The 20,699-nt window shown below is 36.2% G+C and overlaps 2 protein-coding genes across 2 annotated transcripts in view; one reads left to right on the top strand and one right to left on the bottom strand.

Moving 5' to 3' along the window:
- Nucleotides 1-6,298: 6,298 nt before the first annotated feature.
- On the bottom strand, nucleotides 6,299-14,346 carry LOC139136623 (proteasome subunit beta type-6-like). The gene is made up of 6 exons (XM_070704397.1): nucleotides 14,153-14,346; nucleotides 13,237-13,304; nucleotides 12,717-12,848; nucleotides 11,651-11,780; nucleotides 9,790-9,934; nucleotides 6,299-6,830 (listed from the first exon to the last, which is right to left on the bottom strand). The coding sequence occupies exons 1-6, from the start codon at nucleotides 14,249-14,251 to the stop codon at nucleotides 6,703-6,705; spliced, it is 702 nt and encodes a 233-aa protein (XP_070560498.1). The 5' UTR covers nucleotides 14,252-14,346; the 3' UTR covers nucleotides 6,299-6,702.
- A 4-nt stretch (nucleotides 14,347-14,350) lies between these two features.
- LOC139136622 (uncharacterized) overlaps nucleotides 14,351-20,699 on the top strand; it is a 29,890-nt gene continuing 23,541 nt past the window's right edge. The window contains exons 1-3 of the mRNA XM_070704396.1: nucleotides 14,351-14,502; nucleotides 17,990-18,111; nucleotides 19,477-19,623. Of these exons, the coding sequence (XP_070560497.1) occupies nucleotides 14,460-14,502; nucleotides 17,990-18,111; nucleotides 19,477-19,623 (312 nt within the window). The 5' untranslated portion in view covers nucleotides 14,351-14,459. The remainder of the gene's footprint in view (nucleotides 14,503-17,989; nucleotides 18,112-19,476; nucleotides 19,624-20,699) is intronic.

Raw genomic sequence — 20,699 nt, 5'->3', positions numbered from 1 at the left:
ATCTTCTTGTCACTGTTGTGATCTGTCAGCAACAAACTGAATCATGTATTTCAGTCTTTGTAAGATCCAAAATCAATACAAAACAGAATACGCTAGCGCTGTTGTTTTCTGCGTAATCAGATTGGACAATCATCATGACAGCCGTGCGTTAAAGATTTAGCGGAAAGTGAATGATGAGTCTTTGTCTGGCGTCTCTACGAAACTTTATATGTCCCTGACCTACACTGCATGCTGAGTGGAGGATCGTATGACGTTGGAAGACATGTTTCTTGTCATAGATCATGCGTACTTTCGCCAAGGATCTCCAGATCTTTGAGAAAGTGAAACAGGTCGGTTTCAGAATAGATCTTCAGAATTATTATAAGGGAGTGTTCAGTTATTACAGCCGGGGTGGGCCGGCAAAATCCGGGGGGCCACCTTAAATTTGAAAACTGCAAAAGGGGGTCATGTATTTTTCAAACAGCTCAGAGGGGGGGTCACTTTATTTTAATAAGTATCCGTCCCGTCAAAAAGCAGTTTCAGTGTTCATAAATATTCTGGGAGATAAAAATGATTCGGAGCATGATTTCATTCTCTGAAGTTATTCAACTGTAAATCTGAACAAAAGTATAATTATCTGTCACATGAACATCTTGACTTGGCAAATCTGAGACTTGTCTTATTGTAAATCGAGCTCACAGAGGGCAATGAACAATTTCTATTACTTACATAATAGAGATATAGCAAGTTTGTCAGGGAAATTATTTAACAGTTACCTGTAGACTACTAGTACCATGAAAAGTGAAATTATACTTTTAGGTGAAATTCCAATATCATACTTGTTGTCTATATCTGAACTTTCGAATACCCTATTTGAATCAAGTACATTTGTATCAATTATCAAACACCTATAAAAGCACAAATTAATTTAGTTTAGCATTGTAAAAAATTATTCATAGTTTTCTCATAGACTCAAATGTATAGTGAATTAACATTTCGGTGAAATTCCAAAACCCAATTTCTTGCACACACATCAACCTTTAACCATCCTAGTCTTACTAAGTACTTTAAAATGAATTATCAAACGTCTATAGGCCTAAATACACAGATTTAGATAGTTTTGTATTGGAAAAAAATTATTCATAGTTTCCTCATAGACTCCAATGTATAGTGGATGAACTTTTCAGTGAAATTCCAAAATCAGATTTCTTGTACATATAATATGCACCTTTAACCATCATATTCTAATCAAGTACAATTATGTTAATTATTGAACGTCTGTGTATGCACAAGTAGGCCTATAGCAAGTTTTTCATTGGAAAAAATTATTCACAATTTTCTCATAGACTCCCATGTATAGTGGATGAACATTGTTGGTGAAATTCCAAAGTCAATCATTTTTTGTCCACATACCAGTTGTAACAACCCTATTCCAATTAAGTACATTTATGTCAATTATAATAATAAATAATAAATATTTATTTATAAAGCGCATTATGCAAAAACAGCCTCAATGTGCTGTACATGAGAAAATAAGTTAAAAGTTACGACAATTTAAAATATCTGCATGGAATGGACAGTTAAACAAACGACAACACATTAGAATCACACAATTGCAATCGATTTTTAAAAACCTATATAAATCAACTAGGGTAAGTCTACGTTTAAACTAGGGTAAGTCTACGTTTAAATGAGTCAATTGAATACGTAGATCTGACATCAACTGGAAGGGAATTCCAAATTTTTGGAGCAGCAACAGAAAAGGCTCTGTTCCCGTAGTTCGATGTTGTCACACGTGGAAACTTGAACGAACGGTGCGGGTTGGATTGTGTAGTGATATTAGTTCCGTGAATAAGATGGAGACTGTCAATTTAATGCCTTCCAAGTTAAAAGGGAAATTTTGTAGATGATACGTTGCCTTGCGGGAAGCCAATGGAGATCGTAGAGTACAGACGATATGTGTTCGTATTTCTTTACTCTGGCAACAAGTCTTGCAGCTGCAGGTGTTTTGTATGCGCTGGAGCTTCTGGATATCTCTGTCAGGAAGTCCATAGAGAATAGCATTGCAGTAATCTAGCCTGGAGGTAATAAAAGCATGCACCAACCTTGCAGTACTAGCGTTGTCCAGATACTTTCGAATCTGGCCAATCTTTCGAATGGCGATTGAAGCAGACCTGCAGATGCTGTTTATATGAGAAGTCAGTTTTAGATCTGAATCCAGGGTTACACCTAAGTCACGTACCATTTTAGATGAATTAATGATACTGTCACCGATGCTAATTCAAGGAATGGGATTTGCTCTGCTAAACCGTGATGAAAAATGGACTGTCTGTTTTACTATCATTGAGTTTTAGTTTGTTTTTAGCATACCATAGTCAAGTAAAGTTGCGAATCATCGGCATATAACATGCAGTTGATATCGTGCTCAGATATGAGATCTTCCAATGGTGCGACATACAATGTGAAAAGAATCGGTCCTAGGACCGATCCCTGTGGGACTCCAAAATTAAGATTAAAATGGGATGATTTGGCATTTCCTATCTTGACATACTGTACACGATGATGGAGATAAGACTTGAACCAAGCGAGGGCCTTTAGGCCGATAGGTCAAGTAAGACAAGAACAACCTGCTGATGTTCATCGATTGCACGCTGGATATCGTTACACACGCGGATGATCGCAGTTTCTGTCAAATCAAATATCTATAAATGCATAGATATAGTTTTGTATTAATTGAAAAAGATTTCTCATAGGCTACCATGTATAGTGAATCAACATTGTCAATAGCTGATTATCAATTAAATCCAAATATCAAAATTTTGTACACAAATGCTTGTGCAAAATTATAGCAAGTCAGAAGGGAAAATTTGAACATTAACACCTTGTGAGTTTGTAAGGAGGGTCATTTGAAAAAATCTGAGAATCTTTTTTTTGATTCTATCATGCCCCCTCCCCCGAGGTGTTGGTGTGTGCAGCTTTACTCAAGCAATATGGGGGTCATGAAATTTTTGTCATCTTAAAAGGGGGGGTCATCATTTTTTTGGTGCAATCGGTAGGGGGTTCACTTATTTTGACCGATGCGCTGGAAGAATTTGCCGGCCCACCCCCGGCCATAATAACTGAACGCTACCTAAGGTACACAGAGAACAAACACAAACACAAACACAAACACAAACTGTCTAAACTAAACCTGTCTATGTGCCATACCTTAATTCCTATGGACGATTATGAAATACAATTTTTTGACAGAAGAGAAATTTTCATGTAAAAGCCAAACCCATCCATACTATTGGAACGTAAATACTGCACAGCTTGTGTGGTCTTCCCTTTGGTTCTGCTTTACGCTCGTCAGTTGGAAAGTCATGAAATTACATCCACAATTTTTGAGTTGTCTGGTTTTATTGACAGTTAATTACCATCCTTCTCCCAGAGGAATGAATGTGAAGACTATACTTTAGCTCTCCCCTGATTCGGATCGCGGCAGTGGGATAGTGAAGGAGTGGGATCACTATACTTATATCAACTATGTCTGCATTCATCTTTAAAAAAGGCGGGAAAGCAATATTTATTTCCGAAGAACCCCATCGAGACTTTTATGAAAACAGTCGGTCACTGATCGTTTCAGCAAAGTTCTCCTGTCCTGTGGTTTTCTACGTACAGCCTTTATAATTACCAAATCGAAACGGCTGCAAAATGTTGTAATTGCTAGGCTAACATTTACTGCTAACATTTAAAGAAAATTACAATTGTTGGTCGCTAACTTGAGAGAAAAGAAGAAAAATCATCATCATTAGAATTATTACATTGCATTAGTTGAAGTACTGATTGATGAGGACCATAGGAATTGTACATCGGGACAAACTTTATGCAACCCTGTAGGTTTTTGGAACGTAAGCTTAACTTTATGCAACCCTGTAGGTTCAGCCATGCATGGTGAAACTTATGCACCGAACTTGATTTTTTGGTACAGACCGTAAAATGTTTCACTGAATGTTTCATCTTATCTGGCTGCAAGCAGAGTGAAGGGTGTGCATAGTTGACCTAGTATTTCACCATGTTAAACGAAGACACGAAGACAAACAATTAACAAATCTACTTTTCATATAAAAAAGCTACTAAACAAAATTAAAAAAGCGCGACTTTGTCACTTTAAATTACGGTTAAACAGAATTTCACTAGGTTTTGCCAGCTGTGTCGGCATTTGAAGTTCAAGAAGAAAGTTCTCGACAGTCTCAGGGGGATTCCCTTCTTATGCAAAAATGTCAAGTCTATTACATATAGTCATCCAACCCAAGCTATATATCCTGTAGAAGTTTGCAATTCGTCATCCAACAATATTGTTAAATATTTCTTGTTTTAGTCTGTCTGTGTCTTTACCAGTTTTATGCCTGTGCACTGTATGATAGGCCGGTGACCTACATAGTTCTAGACCAATTCCCGCCAACTATATGATTAAGTGGCTGCGTATGTATAAGCTTATCTATGATAAATGGTAGATGGATGCGAGGTGAATGACCTCAGTGTCAATGACATCAGGTCAAACTGAGATGAGTAATATGACACCTGTCATACAGGCACAATATTGAAACCGGACGGGAAATAAGCCAGTTCCGAGAATAAACATCGAAGCATCCGTTATGCGCAGCATACAGACAATTTCCACCGTCGTCAATAAACCTACCATGAGATGGAATGGCTATTGAGAACTGACTCAACATATTTTAGGAATGTAGTGTTAGGAATTTACTTTAGTTTACAGATTGCGATGTTTGTAAAATAATTAAAATCAAGGTACCAAAAAAATAACTGTAAATACAGCATTATTATCAGGTTAAATCAGCACTTGTTGTTCATGTGTACCTTGCATTACAGGTCAGTGGAAATCATATTTAAATTTTTAGGAGTACTGAAACGGCAACGTCAGTTAATAAAGGATACGTTATTGTGTACTGGTTTAAGGTAGTATGCGCGTCGAAAGTGAAAGACTTAAACTTTTGCTCTAACTTTCCTCAAGGAATCTTTCAACCACTTTCTTTCAAAATCAAGAATAAAAATCGGGGGTCATGGTGCAAATTTTGGTACAAGAGAAACAAATTACCCAAGATTTACCGATATTTGAAATTCAAAATGGTCGCCATCCCCATGTTAACTCTATAGAGAAAAATAAAATTTTCGAATTTCAAAAAATTAAGCCCGTGAAAAGTTTTCTTTTACCAAGAGCTTTAAAATGAATCCCTACAAGTGGTATATCAGAAAAGAATTGTAAAAGTTTGAGAGTCTGAATGTCTGTCCCCGAGGCGCGATCTACCTTAAATCACAGCTTGACCTGTACACAGTAGATGAACGTGGAAGGCACAGGGCTACATTTGTAAGCGTACCAGTCATCGGAGCATATTCAATAGCTTGGAAGCTAGAAGGATAAGTGTTAAATGACGGGTTTAGAGAATTGAAATAATGTATTGTAAATGAAAAAACTTTTATAATCATGAAAACAGACTTAAGCTCAAACCTAGTTCTCCTTTAAGGAGTTTAACATGGATCTGAAAAGATACAAAAAAATACGGAGCGGCGATGCAATTCAATTTTAGTATTGAGCACTTGGGGGCGCTGTTCCAAAACTAAAAATCGTCCTGCAACAGTCTGAAATCAAGCAGACATGTCTGAAAGTGGCAACATCATCACTCCATCAAGAATGAAAAGATCATCCAAAATTATTTAGAAGGAGCCAAAAATTTGGTTTGAAAAAGACATGGCAGAAAAAAACATTCACTACAAGATGCAGATAGTGTATAATACAGTTTGGGACAAGAATGAGACTGGGAAGAGTCTTTTCGAGTTTCATGTATTCAGTTTTTGAATTAGATCAAACCTTCTTGCAACCCAATTTTACTTGTCTAGGCCTTAGGACAGATCAGGCGATGCTGGTGCATGTATTAACACCCTTGCATGACACAGAACGTGTGCTGTTTCATACAAGGGTTATGGTAAATAAAAATAACACAGAACAATAAAGTTCAGTTCCTAGAATAAGAACACTTTATTTGAAAACGTTCTCAGACAGACGGATGGTCTACAATGGCACGAATTGCAGGTTCTTCTTAGAATAGATACAATATTTATACTTTCACTTTCAGCAGGATACTGACAGTATCAACAGATGACTTGGATCAAGTGTATGTCCCTACATTGCAACATAGCTTTTGAAATAGTCTGTAAACATTTAGTGTCACAACGCTTTCAAGTTGTCAGTCATTTTCAACTCTGTTTGAAAAGAGAGTGGCCACAGTGTATCACACAGCTAAATAAATGGACTCAAAGCTCCGCGCACAAATTATTCATAAAGTTGACCAGAACATAATGTCATCTACAAGGTTCAGTGTTCAGTGGGTTAAACCCAGCACTCCCATTGAATTCCAGGTTTGTCATGTAACTGTGAAAATAATGATAGATGTTACAAAGTCTGATGCAAATGTGGGTATCCATAGTCTATGGAGTAGGGCAGCAGACGATACAAATTTGTTTTGAGACACTAACAGATCTATCAGATTTCACTGTGACTTGCCTTTACCATGGTCATTCTGCCAAAAAAGTGCTCATTAAGTTTGTTTACATCAAGTTTCATAAATATGAAAACATGGCTACATATGGGTATGAACTGACAATCTTTCGACCAATCACAGGCTGACAAAAAATAAACAAAAGATGATAGGTTATGAGAGCAAGTTATCCTTCATAGAACCTTGGCAGTTCATGTCCTAGAATTACATGTCTCTCTACGCCATCTTTTGTAATCGCTGCTAGTCTGATGACGCCACCACTGGAACCATCACGATTCATTGCCAAGGCCAGTGCTGAAATCAAAAACAGAGTGTGTAAACAGAGTGTCATCAACCAAGGTCAGTCTGACATTGGAATATTCTAAAGGGACAGTAGCTGTAACTTTTGATGAGTTTTTCACTATTTTTGTTTTGTAATGTTAACTCAGATTTCTTGTTCTACTCTCAAAAAGCATGTTAAACACCATTCAGCTTGTCAACATAGTAAATATATGTGTCAATGCCCTGTTATTGTCTGTGTTTGAATTCTTGTCCACACCAGAATTCACTTGTTAACGATAGCAGTGCAGTTTACACATGTGTGGTTGAGTTGACAAGCCAAATATGGTCTCAATATATATTATAGCCCAAACATGGGACTATGAGCCCGAGGGTAGGTGACCATTTGCCCAACGTAAGGAGGCAAATGGTCTCCTGCCCCGAGGGTACATAGTCCCATGTTTGGGCTATAATGTTTTTATTACATGCCTCTCTTACACATTTTTCTCTCAAAATATTTAAGTTTATTGGCAAATGATAATCAAATGATTTATTTCCATCTTAGACGAAAATCCGTTAAAAATGGAACGATTTTCATCATCGAATGGCACAATGATACATTTAAACTACTGTTATGCGGTTTATTAATTTTTTTCTGCAAAATTTTCCAAAAATCAGATTTCCTATGCAAAACATGAAATTTCAACATTTTTACATCAAAAAGTTGTCAAGTTGAAAGTAGTTCCGGTTCACTTTCAGTCCAATGATGACTATGCGGCCCGCGACGTCATCGACGAGTTACCATTGAACCCTATGGAGCGTGCGACGTTCGATATACAAGGCATGTAATAATATGCTTTGGAGAGTGGAGCAAGAAACTGTAGTTGACATACAAAACAATGAAAATGACCAAACACAACTACTTGCCCTTTGACCTTACAAAATGACAAAATAAATGCATGATGTAAGTTAAAGTATGGAGTCTCCTCTGCCTTTTTGGTTTGATGAATGGAACATTGTTAAACTGTACAATACATGTACTTGTATACATGTATTGCTTGCTTGAACATACAAGTACAATACATGTTCAATGCTCACTGTGTGATGGAAATGAATAAAAGACAACAACCAGAAGTCACATATTAATTAATTCAGTCACCAGCTTTAAGCATCAAAAATTTATCACCTGACTTCAATATAACGCATGGCTTGCACAATGTCTGTATTCATATTCGCAGGGCTCCCCCTAAGTCACCAAAATGATTAGCCAACTGATTAGCCAAATCAAAAATCTTGTAGCCACTTTGAGCAACTTTTAGCCAGTTTATGATCTCAATTAAGCGTGGCAATTACAGCTTTCTCCGCATTCAGGAGTTCCTAATTTTACAAATCAAGATGTTTTGTATGATGTTCATTTGTTCATTTGTTCAGTTTGTATTGAATAATCTGTGTTTTTATGACATTTCCAGGATAGAAATACTTTTTCATTTCAGATGGTAAACTTTTACCACCAGAAATAAAATAAGGTATCAATTGAATTCTAAAAATCTGGTAGCAAAGTGAAGTGTACATGTATATTACAACAGGTATAGAACATTTCTGTGGCATTCATTTAGTGTTCACAGTATGATAGCTTGTCATAAGCTACAAGCCTCTCATGCGGCAAATTCATGCAGTCTTCCATAACCAAACTGTTTTAGCCACAAGAATAAAAAAAATGGTGCAGGAGAAAGCATTTAGTAGCACACTTGGCAGTGTAGATACAATTGGCCCCGGTGTTACTTGTATGTCACAGTTGTGATCAAGCAGGCTGAATAGCATTTTGAGTATGAGTATTTTTCTTGAGACCAAAGGTTTTGGCCAAACACAACTCTTGTAAAACAAGACACAATAATATATGTTCATTTAAATTACTCACTGTTTGAGAGTATACATTGTTTTAATGATTATGATAACATTTTAACACAGATATATTTTCACTTGATATTTTGATATCATATAGAAATGTCTGGTAATGTTTACTTCTACATCATTAAACTGGTCGAATCTGCAAAAATATTAAAATAATTAAGAATCACATAATTTCTTGTATAAGTTATAGCAGTTTGAAATAGACCGAATTAACAATTTTAATGAATTGTTGCTTTAATGTTTACATGCAAAATTGCAATTCACAAATGTGATGATTTGACAATGGATATGCTTACTGCAATTACTGTTTACAATATTCCTTTGCAATGACTCTTAATAAATTTAATTTAAAACTGACAGTCAAGCTGAATGCCATTTAAATTGGAAGACACCAAAAATACCTTTTACCTATTGACCCACCCTAGGTGGCTCTTTTGAACCATAATTGTACACTTAAGGGGTCTTCATGCATGACATCACATGATGAGATGACCTAGACTTGACCTTTCAGAAAACCTCAGTTTTTCTCCTCTTCCTTGTATTATTGCTCCGTTTGTGAAATTTCCCTTTTAAACTACGGTTTTTACTATCAAACTGAGTAGTTGCAGGCCAAATTTTGATTCTAGCAAAGTAGGTAAAACTTCTAGATAGACTGGAGGACGAACGGGACTCACGGAGGCGAAACAAAGCCTCTATGTACCACAGACGGAACAGCAACAATGTCTGCTCCACGTACCAGGGAACTTGTAACTTTGTAGAAAGGAGAGTAAACTGTTTCAATACATTGCAACTTTGTAGGAAGGAGAGTAAACTGTTTCAACATCTAACAACTTTTTTATTGTTAGCTGTAGTTTTTTATTGAGGTGGCACCTGGGCAGGAAAAATTCATTAGCCACTATGTTCGCCAAACTGGAATTTTTGTAGCCATTTTTAACTTTCTTTCGCATTTGGCTAATTGGCGATCGGGTAGCGGGAGCCCTGATTCGTTTTCATCTTTCAAAGGCTATACCTTTGAACAGACTTACATACAAAAGCAAAATGTTCAGTCATATGCCATATGGTGTGTATAAGTGGTAATACTTACAATGTGCGGTAAATTTCAAGCATTCCTCTTTCGTCATGCCTTTTTTGAATGTAGAATCAACATAACCATAAATATATGTGCTACCAGAACCACCAATGGAAAATGGTTGTCTGAGTAACATACCCCCTAGAGGTATTGTGTACACCTGTAAATAGGAAAATGCAAGGAGAAATCACAAATTGCGTTTTCTCATAGACCTTAAAAACGGAAGGACAGGCAACTGCCAGAAAAGACAAAGAAACTTGCGTGTCTACCCGTACGATCTGGGTTATAATCCTCTGCGCAGTTATGTAAACGCAAAACACGTCACGTGATGACACAGTGACGTCTTGGCAGCACTGGAGCTACACAGAAGACGCTATACCTGTGCTGTTGAGTCAAGTCGCGTTCTGTTCCGGGGTCTAATTCAAGTTGTTTTCAAGCACTGTATTACCCATTGATTTTTAAAGACAATTTTGCTACCATTTTCGACAGATGAGTCACTATTAGGTATATTTATTGTTGTTGTTTTTTGTAATTCCTGTCAATTCATGATCGAGTCGGCAAAGTTAATTTTGCAATCTAATCATTGTACACCCCTGATAACTCTTCCGTTTATTCTGATTCATGTGTAATGCTGTAAACTTTCTTTTACTTCATTATGTACTTCTTGCACTTCGGCACTGTAGTATTTTTAAAAATTCGTGCGTCTTCAGCCCGATCGGCCATTGTTGTTTACGAAGCGACTTCATGTTTCAACTGAAAATTTCATACCCTGTCATATTTCTCTGCTGTAATGATAATGCATGTCAATGATAGTAAACGTTTCAACGTTAGGTATTTCGTCAACTGACTAGTATTTTGCGGGGCAAATCATGTTTACATTGTAAAACTTGTACCGAATTCACCAAATTTGTACCAAATTCACGTGCAGGCATCTCCAGCTCGATCGGCCATCATGATTGCTGTTGATGGACGATCTTTTTGTGCGTTTCAACTAAGTAATTTTTTTACCCTCTTAATAATGCATGACAGTGCTAATGTACGTTTCTACGTGTCTTATTTCGTGGATTGAACTAGTATTTTTAGGAGGAAGTCATGCGTACATTTGTAAAACTAGAACTATTCACGCTGTCTCCGACTCAGTTGGCCATTGTTGTTTACAACACGACATTTTGTGCGTTTCCTCTGAGTAATTTTTTGTACCGTCTCATGTTTCTCTGTTGTAATAATAATGCATGACAGTGCTAATGTACGTTTCTACGTGTCTTATTTCGTGGATTGAACTAGTATTTTTGGGAGGAAGTCATACGTACATTTGTAAAACTAGGACTAAATTCACGCGTCTCCGACTCAATCGGCCATTGTTGTTTACAACACGACACTTTGAAATTAGACGCGAAAGCTTGAGCATGCGCTGATCGCAATGTTGTAGTGATTAACATAATCTCGCGTCTGACAAGTCTCTCAAATCACGGGAATTTCCGTGAGCTTGCGATACGAGAGATAAACAGTTACGTTTGTTTATGTTAATGAGTGTTCAAGTTTTTCACGGATTATAACCAGGATTACATGAAAGAAAATAGCTAGTTGCCTGTCCTTCCGTTTTTAAGGTCTATGGTTTTCTTAAAGACAGCTTTAGTACTGCTGTCTTCCTTTCAGCAGTGGTATCATTTCTACTATCATGTTGGATAAGCATGATATCACAAATGAGGGTCAAGTGGCCATCACTAAATCTAAATCTTACTTGAAAAACTTCACACTCGTTTCTTGTCAAGCTGTCACTGATTTCATGGTTTAGTCTGTCATTGTTATCTCATCAGACAATTGGCAAAATAAAATCATTTGTCCATCATGGCATGTTTACTGTAGGTATACTTACTTGTCCTCCTGCTCTTTCATCCCAGCCTGCACATATAATACCAGCTGTCAGCTCATCTCTGTAATTGTAACACATTTCTCTGAACAAATTGGCTGCAGTCTTCACCAGTGGTTCCTCGCCCATTTCTATGCTGTGAAGTCAAGCAAGCCAAAAAAATTATACCCAAATTGCACATCGACACTCACAACTTAATCATTGTACTAATTTGTGAGACAAAAAGTTATTACATAGAAAGTTTTTACACAGACTTGTACTGCAGCTGGATCTTAATTTATCAGTTTCATGTTGTAGACACATCGGTAATCTCGAGTTATAAGAAGGGCTGATAGACATTCCTGGACAACGTTTTCATTGAATTTTACTGTCACAGTTGCTGACTCAGGATCTTATTAACTGGTCACTTCAAGCAATTTTGAGGATACTTTTGCATCAAAGACAATTTTCTATAAAAGTTTGCATCACAAATGTACAAAAATCTTCCATGCAACAGCTTGTACAATATGAATGTGTACCATTATGATGCCATATGCAAATCAACAACTTAAGACACTTTCATCGGTCAAATAGTGCCATGTGACTGACCATTAATACTTGAAATATGGGAGTGACATTTTACATTTGCAACATATGATTAAAAGCATAAACTTGCACTACTTAATCTTCAATATGAATGACTTGTAAAACATCTAGAGTAATTTGGGTCACTATAATTAATTTTATTTTCAACAATTTTGAGAGTGATTAACCTGAAGTCTTTAATACTGTAGTTTCATTTGCTACTTGTATAAATGAAGAGAAAATCTACGTGGCCCGAGTTGAACATGACCCAGTATCATTCTAACACGTTGTACATGAACACCACTGTCATTGGTATGTCCATTTTACATTTGCTTGTTTATATTCATAAAAGAATTTACAAACAATCTGGATTTTCACAGATGCAGTAATTGCTTCATAATGCAATCAAGTGTTTACAGTACATTTCCTAAAGTTATATAAACATGAAAGCATTTGCAACTTGTTCTGTCCCATGGTATAAATTCTGGTTACAAGTAAGACCACATACCTGTGAAAACTAAGGTTGTACGACACAATGTCTGCAACAGCCTGAGTAGCAGCAGCAGAGCCAGATCGACAACAGTATATGCGATCATGGATTGGTGTCAGCTTATCAGTGACTCTGTTGGCTATGTATGCTCTAGTTAGTGTAGAAAAAAAGAGAGTGCTATTGCTGTATCTGTTTAACTACACCTTTGTATATTTTCCCCATGTCTACTCTTGGCAATGGCATGTGATTGAATCTCTACACAGGGAACTACGATGGAAGAATTTAATTTGTGAATGGCTTTTCTCATTGACTATATCATGTACCATGTCAGTGACAAAGCATGAATAAATTACCAGTATATCAATAGTTACCATGCCAGCATTGACGTTCCCACTGTCATCATTATGTTATCTGATCATTCTTGGCAGAAAAAATCTAAAATTTTTACAAGTTACCATTACTGTATGAATGTGAACAGTCCTTTGAAATACTACAGCAATGCAGCTTTCCATACCATGTAGTGATAATGCTATCTTACCCTGTGGTTGTCCTTGAGTCTGCTCCAATAACAACACCACCATCAAATTCTACTGCCATGATAGAGGTCTGTAAGGAACATAACGAAATAGCTATGTAAAATTGCTCTGCATCTTCTACAACTTTGTAAAACAGGTAAACTATTTTGTCATTCATTGGTATTTTAGATAACCAAAATCAGACCTTTTGAGAGAGTAAATACATAATTTTAACCACAGTCCAACTGTGATTAATCCTTTAAAAATATGCATATATATATATATATATATATATATATATATATATATATATATATATATATATATATATATAGATAGATAGATAGATAGATAGATAGATAGATAGATATAGCCCATTTACTATACTGTACTTAATAGAAGTTTTCAGCCTGACTGCAAAATTAACTGACTATTGTGATGTGAACATGAACTAGCACTATCTTTTTTTACTTTTTCATTTCTCTATGTAAGACAAGGAAAAACTGGCACACTACAATTGGGTTGCATATAACAGTCACCAAGAAAACTTCATATTTCATCTACTACTGCACAAAATTTCCCTAAATCCTCACCAAGGTATACAAATTTATAATCAAGTCTATTGCAGGTACCAGTGCAGTGCAGCCCGTGCACCTGGCCTTACCGCTTTTGTTTATCAAATTGAAAGTATTAACACATTTAAACTGGCTAGCTCGCTGTACATCTCAATAGATATGGAAGATGCAATCAATCGATCTAGTTGTTCATCACCATTTTACAGTGTTCGTTATTCAACTTCAAGATGCACATTTTCGCAAGTCACCATGGCATGACAGATACACTGGCACTATACTTTAATCAGATCCCGAAACATAAATAATGAGTCGGAAAGTACGGCATGAAACAGTGCAATATTAAAAACAGTTAGAAGCAACTTACTCCTGTCATATGCTCGGCTGAAAGCCAATCTTCCGTACCAGAACTCGCTGCATTCACTGAATGTGCCATCTCGCCGGGATACATCATGGTCGCAGCCATCTTTATTTTTGTCGATTATATACGAGTGCTTACGAATACAGCCGAAGGTGGGAATCCGTTTTTTCTCTGAGTCGATTTCTCTTATTCTTTAAAAACCTAGGTAAATATGGTATTGAAAGAGCGCTTTAAGACGTAGAAGTCATCTAGTTACGTCTTCACAAGAGTAAAAGTGCATAAAACTAGCGTTTGTGTCACGAGCTTCGACGCAATGCACCATGGGAAAATATCAAGAAATATGGCGTCCTCAAACGGTGAGTACTTTTCAAGTTCACAATATACAGTAAAATTCAACATTGTGTGGCGTATTTATGGTTCCAGTATAGGTTTAACTGTGTATAGAATCACTTATATCGTAATATAATCACTAAATTTTGTAGATCTTAATTGAGTAAAGTGCGGTATTGTTACATATCCTCGCCCATGTCTGTTTGGTGATTCCCAGGCTCGTTCAGCGGGTAAATTTTCCCTCTGAAAAGGAGGACATCCTCGTGTACTACTTTTTCAAGTGAACGCGCGAATTATTACCCGGCTTTGGGTCGTTGATGTGCGCAGTAAGATACCAGTTTCCTTCAAGACATCGTTGAGAAAGTTTATGTTCGTGATATGGTTGTGAAGTTTTTAAATCAAATTTGAAGTCAGAAGCACTTAAATATCGAGCTCGACGTTAAACAAGGCCATGTCAAATTATTGAACATGTTCCCAATGTCAACTCTTCCTTATTCGAGTTATGTGTGCGCATTCATCAACCAATGTAATTTCTAAATTACTGTGAATGTTCGTTGTATTTTCTTTGTTGAAATGCCAATTCAAATCTGTTTGAGTATCATCCGGCTTGTTGAGTTCTGAAAGTAAATTTACAATGCTGTACTAGGGCGGAAATGTGGACAGGAGCGTTTTGTTGTTGAACGCCTCTAAAGCGTTGGGATAGGCTACAGCCGAGCGCTTGTCAGCGTAGGTACGTCCAAGGGCACTGAGAGTGTGAAGTTTGGTTGTTTTAGTCATGGAGGTATCTAGCCTACCTCCATGATTTGTTACACCCGGAACGCTGTGATTGCTACCTATTAAATAAAATGATACGACTGTACATGGTAACATTATGCAACAGTCAATGTCAACCCCTACTCCCCACCTCGGGCATAGTAGTAGTGGGGGATCTGGAAATTAGTCTCATGAAATTTGTCAAATGCCCCACCCCTTGAGCAAGACAATCTGTAAAATCCCCACCTAAAACAAGTACCCCCCCACATTTCCCCCACCCCAATGGGAATGGCATTCATAAATTCTGCGCTTGTCTGTGAAAGTGACTAGAAGGATCAATATGAGGCAATAACTCCACCCCCTCGGGCATGTATATTGATAGTTTAATGGCAAACACGGTCTTATCCCCTACATTTTGTCCTGTATCACTAGAGGTGGAGTCCCTCGGAGATTACATTGACTGTTGCATATAATGATACGTGACCTGTACGGGGAACTCAGATCCTCTCTTGAATTCTATGTTATAACGTAGTACATGTGCAAGAAATTTGCAAGCATAGGTCTTGTGGTGTTTCTGTGCTGTACATAGTAATTTTTATCTTTACAAGGTGATATTACCATTGAAAAGGAAACCTGCATATGAGCAATACAGCTGATTAAATCCAACAACTAGAAAAGAGGAAATGTAAATTACAAAACTTTGAAAACTCAGGCTGAATCATGAATTATACTACAATACACTTTAGAGACTAAAAGTTCTCAGTGCATGACAAAACATACCTGGGAATGAGAAGTCTTACAAAAAATTGTTTGCTGTGAATTTCAATATCAAAACTTGCGATAATAATTATATATATTCCATTTCTTTACACAAATGTATATGTGGTTCTGTATGAATAGATGTGTGCTTACCTGGAAATATTCAATATACAGAAGACAGAACAAAAGTACAATGATCTTGCCTGCTGTGGGCACATTTGAGTTTTAGTATGCCTCTTCTGCACAATGAATTGTTTTGCACTGGTTGTGAAGAAAGGCATGAGTACGACATCTCTCCCTACCCTGGGCATGTAAATCCACTTGTATTAGACAATATTCTATTACAATAAAACTGCAAGTAAAATGGGACTAGCTTCAAACAATGCTGGAATGGGTCTCAAATTATTTGAAATTTTTGGTGTGACGATCAGAATAATGACTTACCGCCTGTGACTAGTCTATGCTCTGTCCTACACAGGTTTGGACACAGCAACTTGTGAAAAAAATAAGTACATTTTCGAAACAGTATCGCTAACTTTTATCTACAGGTATCACGTAATGAAGGAAACAATTCAATTTTAAGATGAAATTATTCAATCTTTATGGTATATCACTGCTGCTTATGTCAAATTCAATACATGTTTTATCATAATCTTCAACGTACTATTTTTTTCTTTCAATGTAAATATTTTTAGCTCACATGTTCACACACGTGAGCTAATGTCGCAGCGATGTCTGTGTTTGTCTGTGCGCTCGATATCTTAAAAATGGCTCATCAGATCAGAATCAAATCTGGAACATAGATTTAGTTTGCAAATGGCAAGAACTGATTAGTTTTTGGCGGATGTGGCTTGCTTACTTTTTGCTCATTTGCATAATTAATGATTTCAGAAAAAACAGATATACATTGAGAAGGACTGCACAGAATTTGATGAGATATGCTACAAATGTTGATCACACCAAGATATATCAGCTTTGAAAGATATTAAGGGGTGACATGAAAGATGCTTGCTAATTTGCATATTTAATGAACTTTCCTTATTAGGGATATCTGAATTGACTTGATCAAAATTGACAAAACTTGGTATGTAGATTAAAGATAGTATAATTAATAACATTATTGAAAGTCATTAAGCATTTTTACTTCAGCCAATTTTTTTTGCACATTTAATTAACCTTCCTAATGAGGGATATCTGAATGACTTGACAAAAGTTGATAAATCTTGCTACATATATTGAAGATATTATGATACAACATTATTGAAAGTCATTAATCATTTTTACTTCAGCCAATTTTTTTTGCACATTTAATTAACTTTCCTAATCAGAGATATTTATCTGAATTGACTTGACCAAAGTTGACGAAACTTGCTATGTAAATTAAAGATGCTATGACACAATATTATTGAAACTCATTAAGCATTTTTACTTCAGCCAATTACCAATTTGCATATTTAATGAACTTTCCTAATTAGGGATATATACTGGGGTTTACTTGAGATCAACTGTGGCACAGTTGGCAAAACATGCTATGTACATTGATAATTATACCAGGTTATAACAATATTGAAAGTCATTTTGCATTTTCATGTCAGCTAACTTATAATTTGCATATCTACTAAGCTTTCACAGTTTGGCATATATAGCTTGAAGGACTTGACCAAAGGCAATTATACTTGCTATATAAAGTGGTGATACAATGACAGCAGTCAATGAAATTAAGTATTTTTATTTCAGCTAATTACATATTTGAATACTTAATGATCTTTTTAGAATTAATCTGTGGTGAATTTCGTTCATTATGTTGACCACAACAGTTTCAATGAAGTTGCAAACCTGATGCAAAGGTTCAAATTTCACATAACTGCAATATATAATGAAACACGTGAGCATTTTCAGTTCATATCTGATCAGTCAAGTTTAAACATGTGTTGTAGTACCTGTACCTTCACTGTTTCCTCTGTCAATATGTTAATATTGCGTATGTTGATTCCCTTCTAGATAATGCATATATCATAGTTTGTGCAAAACGAGATATTGAAGAAGGATTTCGCTATGGTCCATTCAAGGGAAGTGTACGAGAGCTATCGCCAAATGAGAAGAATGTGGAAGGACTTTGGAAGGTAATACCAGTAGTTTGACCTTTTGAAAAAGTTTAGAAGATCATCATACCATAGGTGTGACAGCAGCTTCATCGAGAATTATTACAAAAACACTGCAAAGGATACACAAGGATATTATTGCAGCATATCATCTGACATAAAGTGGGGGCAATGAGAGGAAGTAATGTCAGAGTGCATTATTTTCATGATAATCTTAATCATTATATATTTACACTTATGATCAGAGCATGAAATAGTCTGGGTGGTGACCGTTTTGTACCATGTCATCATTTTCTTCAAATTTAATATTGCGCAAGAATGAAACACTGTTTTGGAAGCTCTTCTAAAACCTTTTACAATAACAGTATACAGCACAAAACATTTTCTGTCGATCATCCAATGGGTCACCTGAAACCATCTAAAAGTGAATGCGCAGATACATCCACAGAATGCATGGGTGCCTGGAAGCCATCAGTGTTACAGAATGTGCATTCTATACGGCTCAATTTTACATGTATAATGATTGAATTTACCATACCTAGGACTTCATAATGTATAGAAGAAAGTAATGATAGATTTTTATTGATATGTTTTGACTGGATATTATGTTCTATAGTTTGCTTAGGTGTGATATGATGTATGTTCACTTTAAATGTTTTCACAGGAAATGAACAAACACTATATTGCCTAATGATTCCACTGTTTAGTTAGCTTCAAAATAGTAAAGTTTTCAAAGATGTTCTAGTAGTCTATCAGTAAAGATATTATGTCTCTTGTTTTGCAGAGAAGATTATTCATCAATATATACAAAATGTATGTAAACTAAATTTGTGTGTGAATTTGAAAACAAGAAAAAATGGTGGATTATTTAAGACAATGCTGTTAACATAAGTTACAGTTTAATTTGTCCAACTGGAAATTCAGCAGTTGCTTTGTTATTAAACATCTAGTAGACAATCAAGTTAGGAAATAATGCAAGGAGGAAATTAGTAACTTGGCCTCTTATAGATGTTCAACTTACCACAAGAGTTTAGATTGTGCTGCCTTTGACTTAGGACAGCACCATGAATAGGCCAAACCCGGAATTCGAATCGACCACGGTACAAACAAAGCCATGTGCGCAAACGCGCATAGACATACATGTATTTCCATACGCGTTAGTGCACATGTGGGTTTGTTTGTACCGGCATCACGTGATTATTTGGCGTACTGAGTCTGTAGAACGCATCGCGTCCCTTTTATTCCGGAGTAGAACCATGAATTGTCCAGAGAATGTTGTTACTGCAATGGTATGCAGTTGCAGAAGATTATAGGTGTTAACTTTACTATGATTCATTTCAATGTATTTGTAAATATGAAGATTTTTCATTTTATTTCTGATTTCAGCTGTCAGATGGTTTTGACCATCCAGGCTATGCCATTGAGTGTAGCGACACATCTTTGCCTGCCTGGATGAGATTTATTAAACCTACCTGCTTGGAAAGTGAACAAAACATGAGACTTGTGGATGGTGGTGATCACTTCTTTCTGGAGGTAAGTAATTTACCTTACACAGTCTTCTTCTACCCATACAACTAAGATGTAAGAGGTGGACCATTTGATATGAGGACAGGGTCTGGAAGATTTTTGAAAGAAATTCAGCGACATATGGCTTGACAGAAAGGTGGCAAGCTAATGTGAAACGGATAAACCAACACTTTACTTTTTCATTTTCAGTGCACCCTACAGGCGCAAATTTTTGGCAGCATTACACTTTCAATGACTTTTGAACATTTCGTTCAGGCCCTCAACCTGTTCATCTTAAACCTTATCCTTGTACATTATGACTTGTCAACAGCAGCCATTATATACATGAACAATCAACAAGTTGTAATTACATGACAAATGATGGATATTATAGCAGATATCTGAACAAGATACTGTGGTTGTCATGTTTTCATGAACACAGTAAAAACCTAAATCATTAAAGGGCCAATAGCTGTAGCCTTTAATGATTTTTCTCTCTAATTTTGATTTTGAATGTCAACTGCAGTTTCTTGTTCTACTCCCCAAAGCATGTTGATATCTACAGTATTCAGCTTGTCAACTCAGCCTGTACATGTGTAGATGGCATTGTTATTGTTGACGAGTGAATTCAGGTCTGGACTATAATTCAAATGTAAACAGTGCATTGTAATATGGGTATGGGCATTGTGTTAACAAGTTAAATAATAGATGTTTCAACATGCTTTGGAGCGTAAAACAAGAACTTGCAATTGCCATACATATGCAATTGTATCCACATACAGTCTATGACACAACCAGATAATCTGCATACTTAATGCAATTTGTGAGTATATCACCAAACATTATGAGTTTATCCATATTGTTGCCAAATATCTCTAGAGGATAATTATGGAATATAAGGCTAGTGACATATCTCACAACGTGGCTTTATATGATTTTTTGCTCCAAAATGCCTTGTTATACGTATAACATTGTAAAAAATGTAAAAATTATTATATGTATATCTAAGGCATTGCACAGAACACAGTAAAATGCCTTTCTGGATTCTACAAAATAGCCATTTCCTGTTAACTTCATCAATTTTTTTACCGTGCAATCATTTG

The sequence above is a fragment of the Ptychodera flava genome, chromosome 7, assembly GCF_041260155.1.
Source record: "Ptychodera flava strain L36383 chromosome 7, AS_Pfla_20210202, whole genome shotgun sequence".
Taxonomy (NCBI): domain Eukaryota; kingdom Metazoa; phylum Hemichordata; class Enteropneusta; family Ptychoderidae; genus Ptychodera; species Ptychodera flava.
The sequence above is the reverse complement of the archived record's forward strand: the minus strand, read 5'-3'. Positions and strand labels throughout refer to the sequence as shown.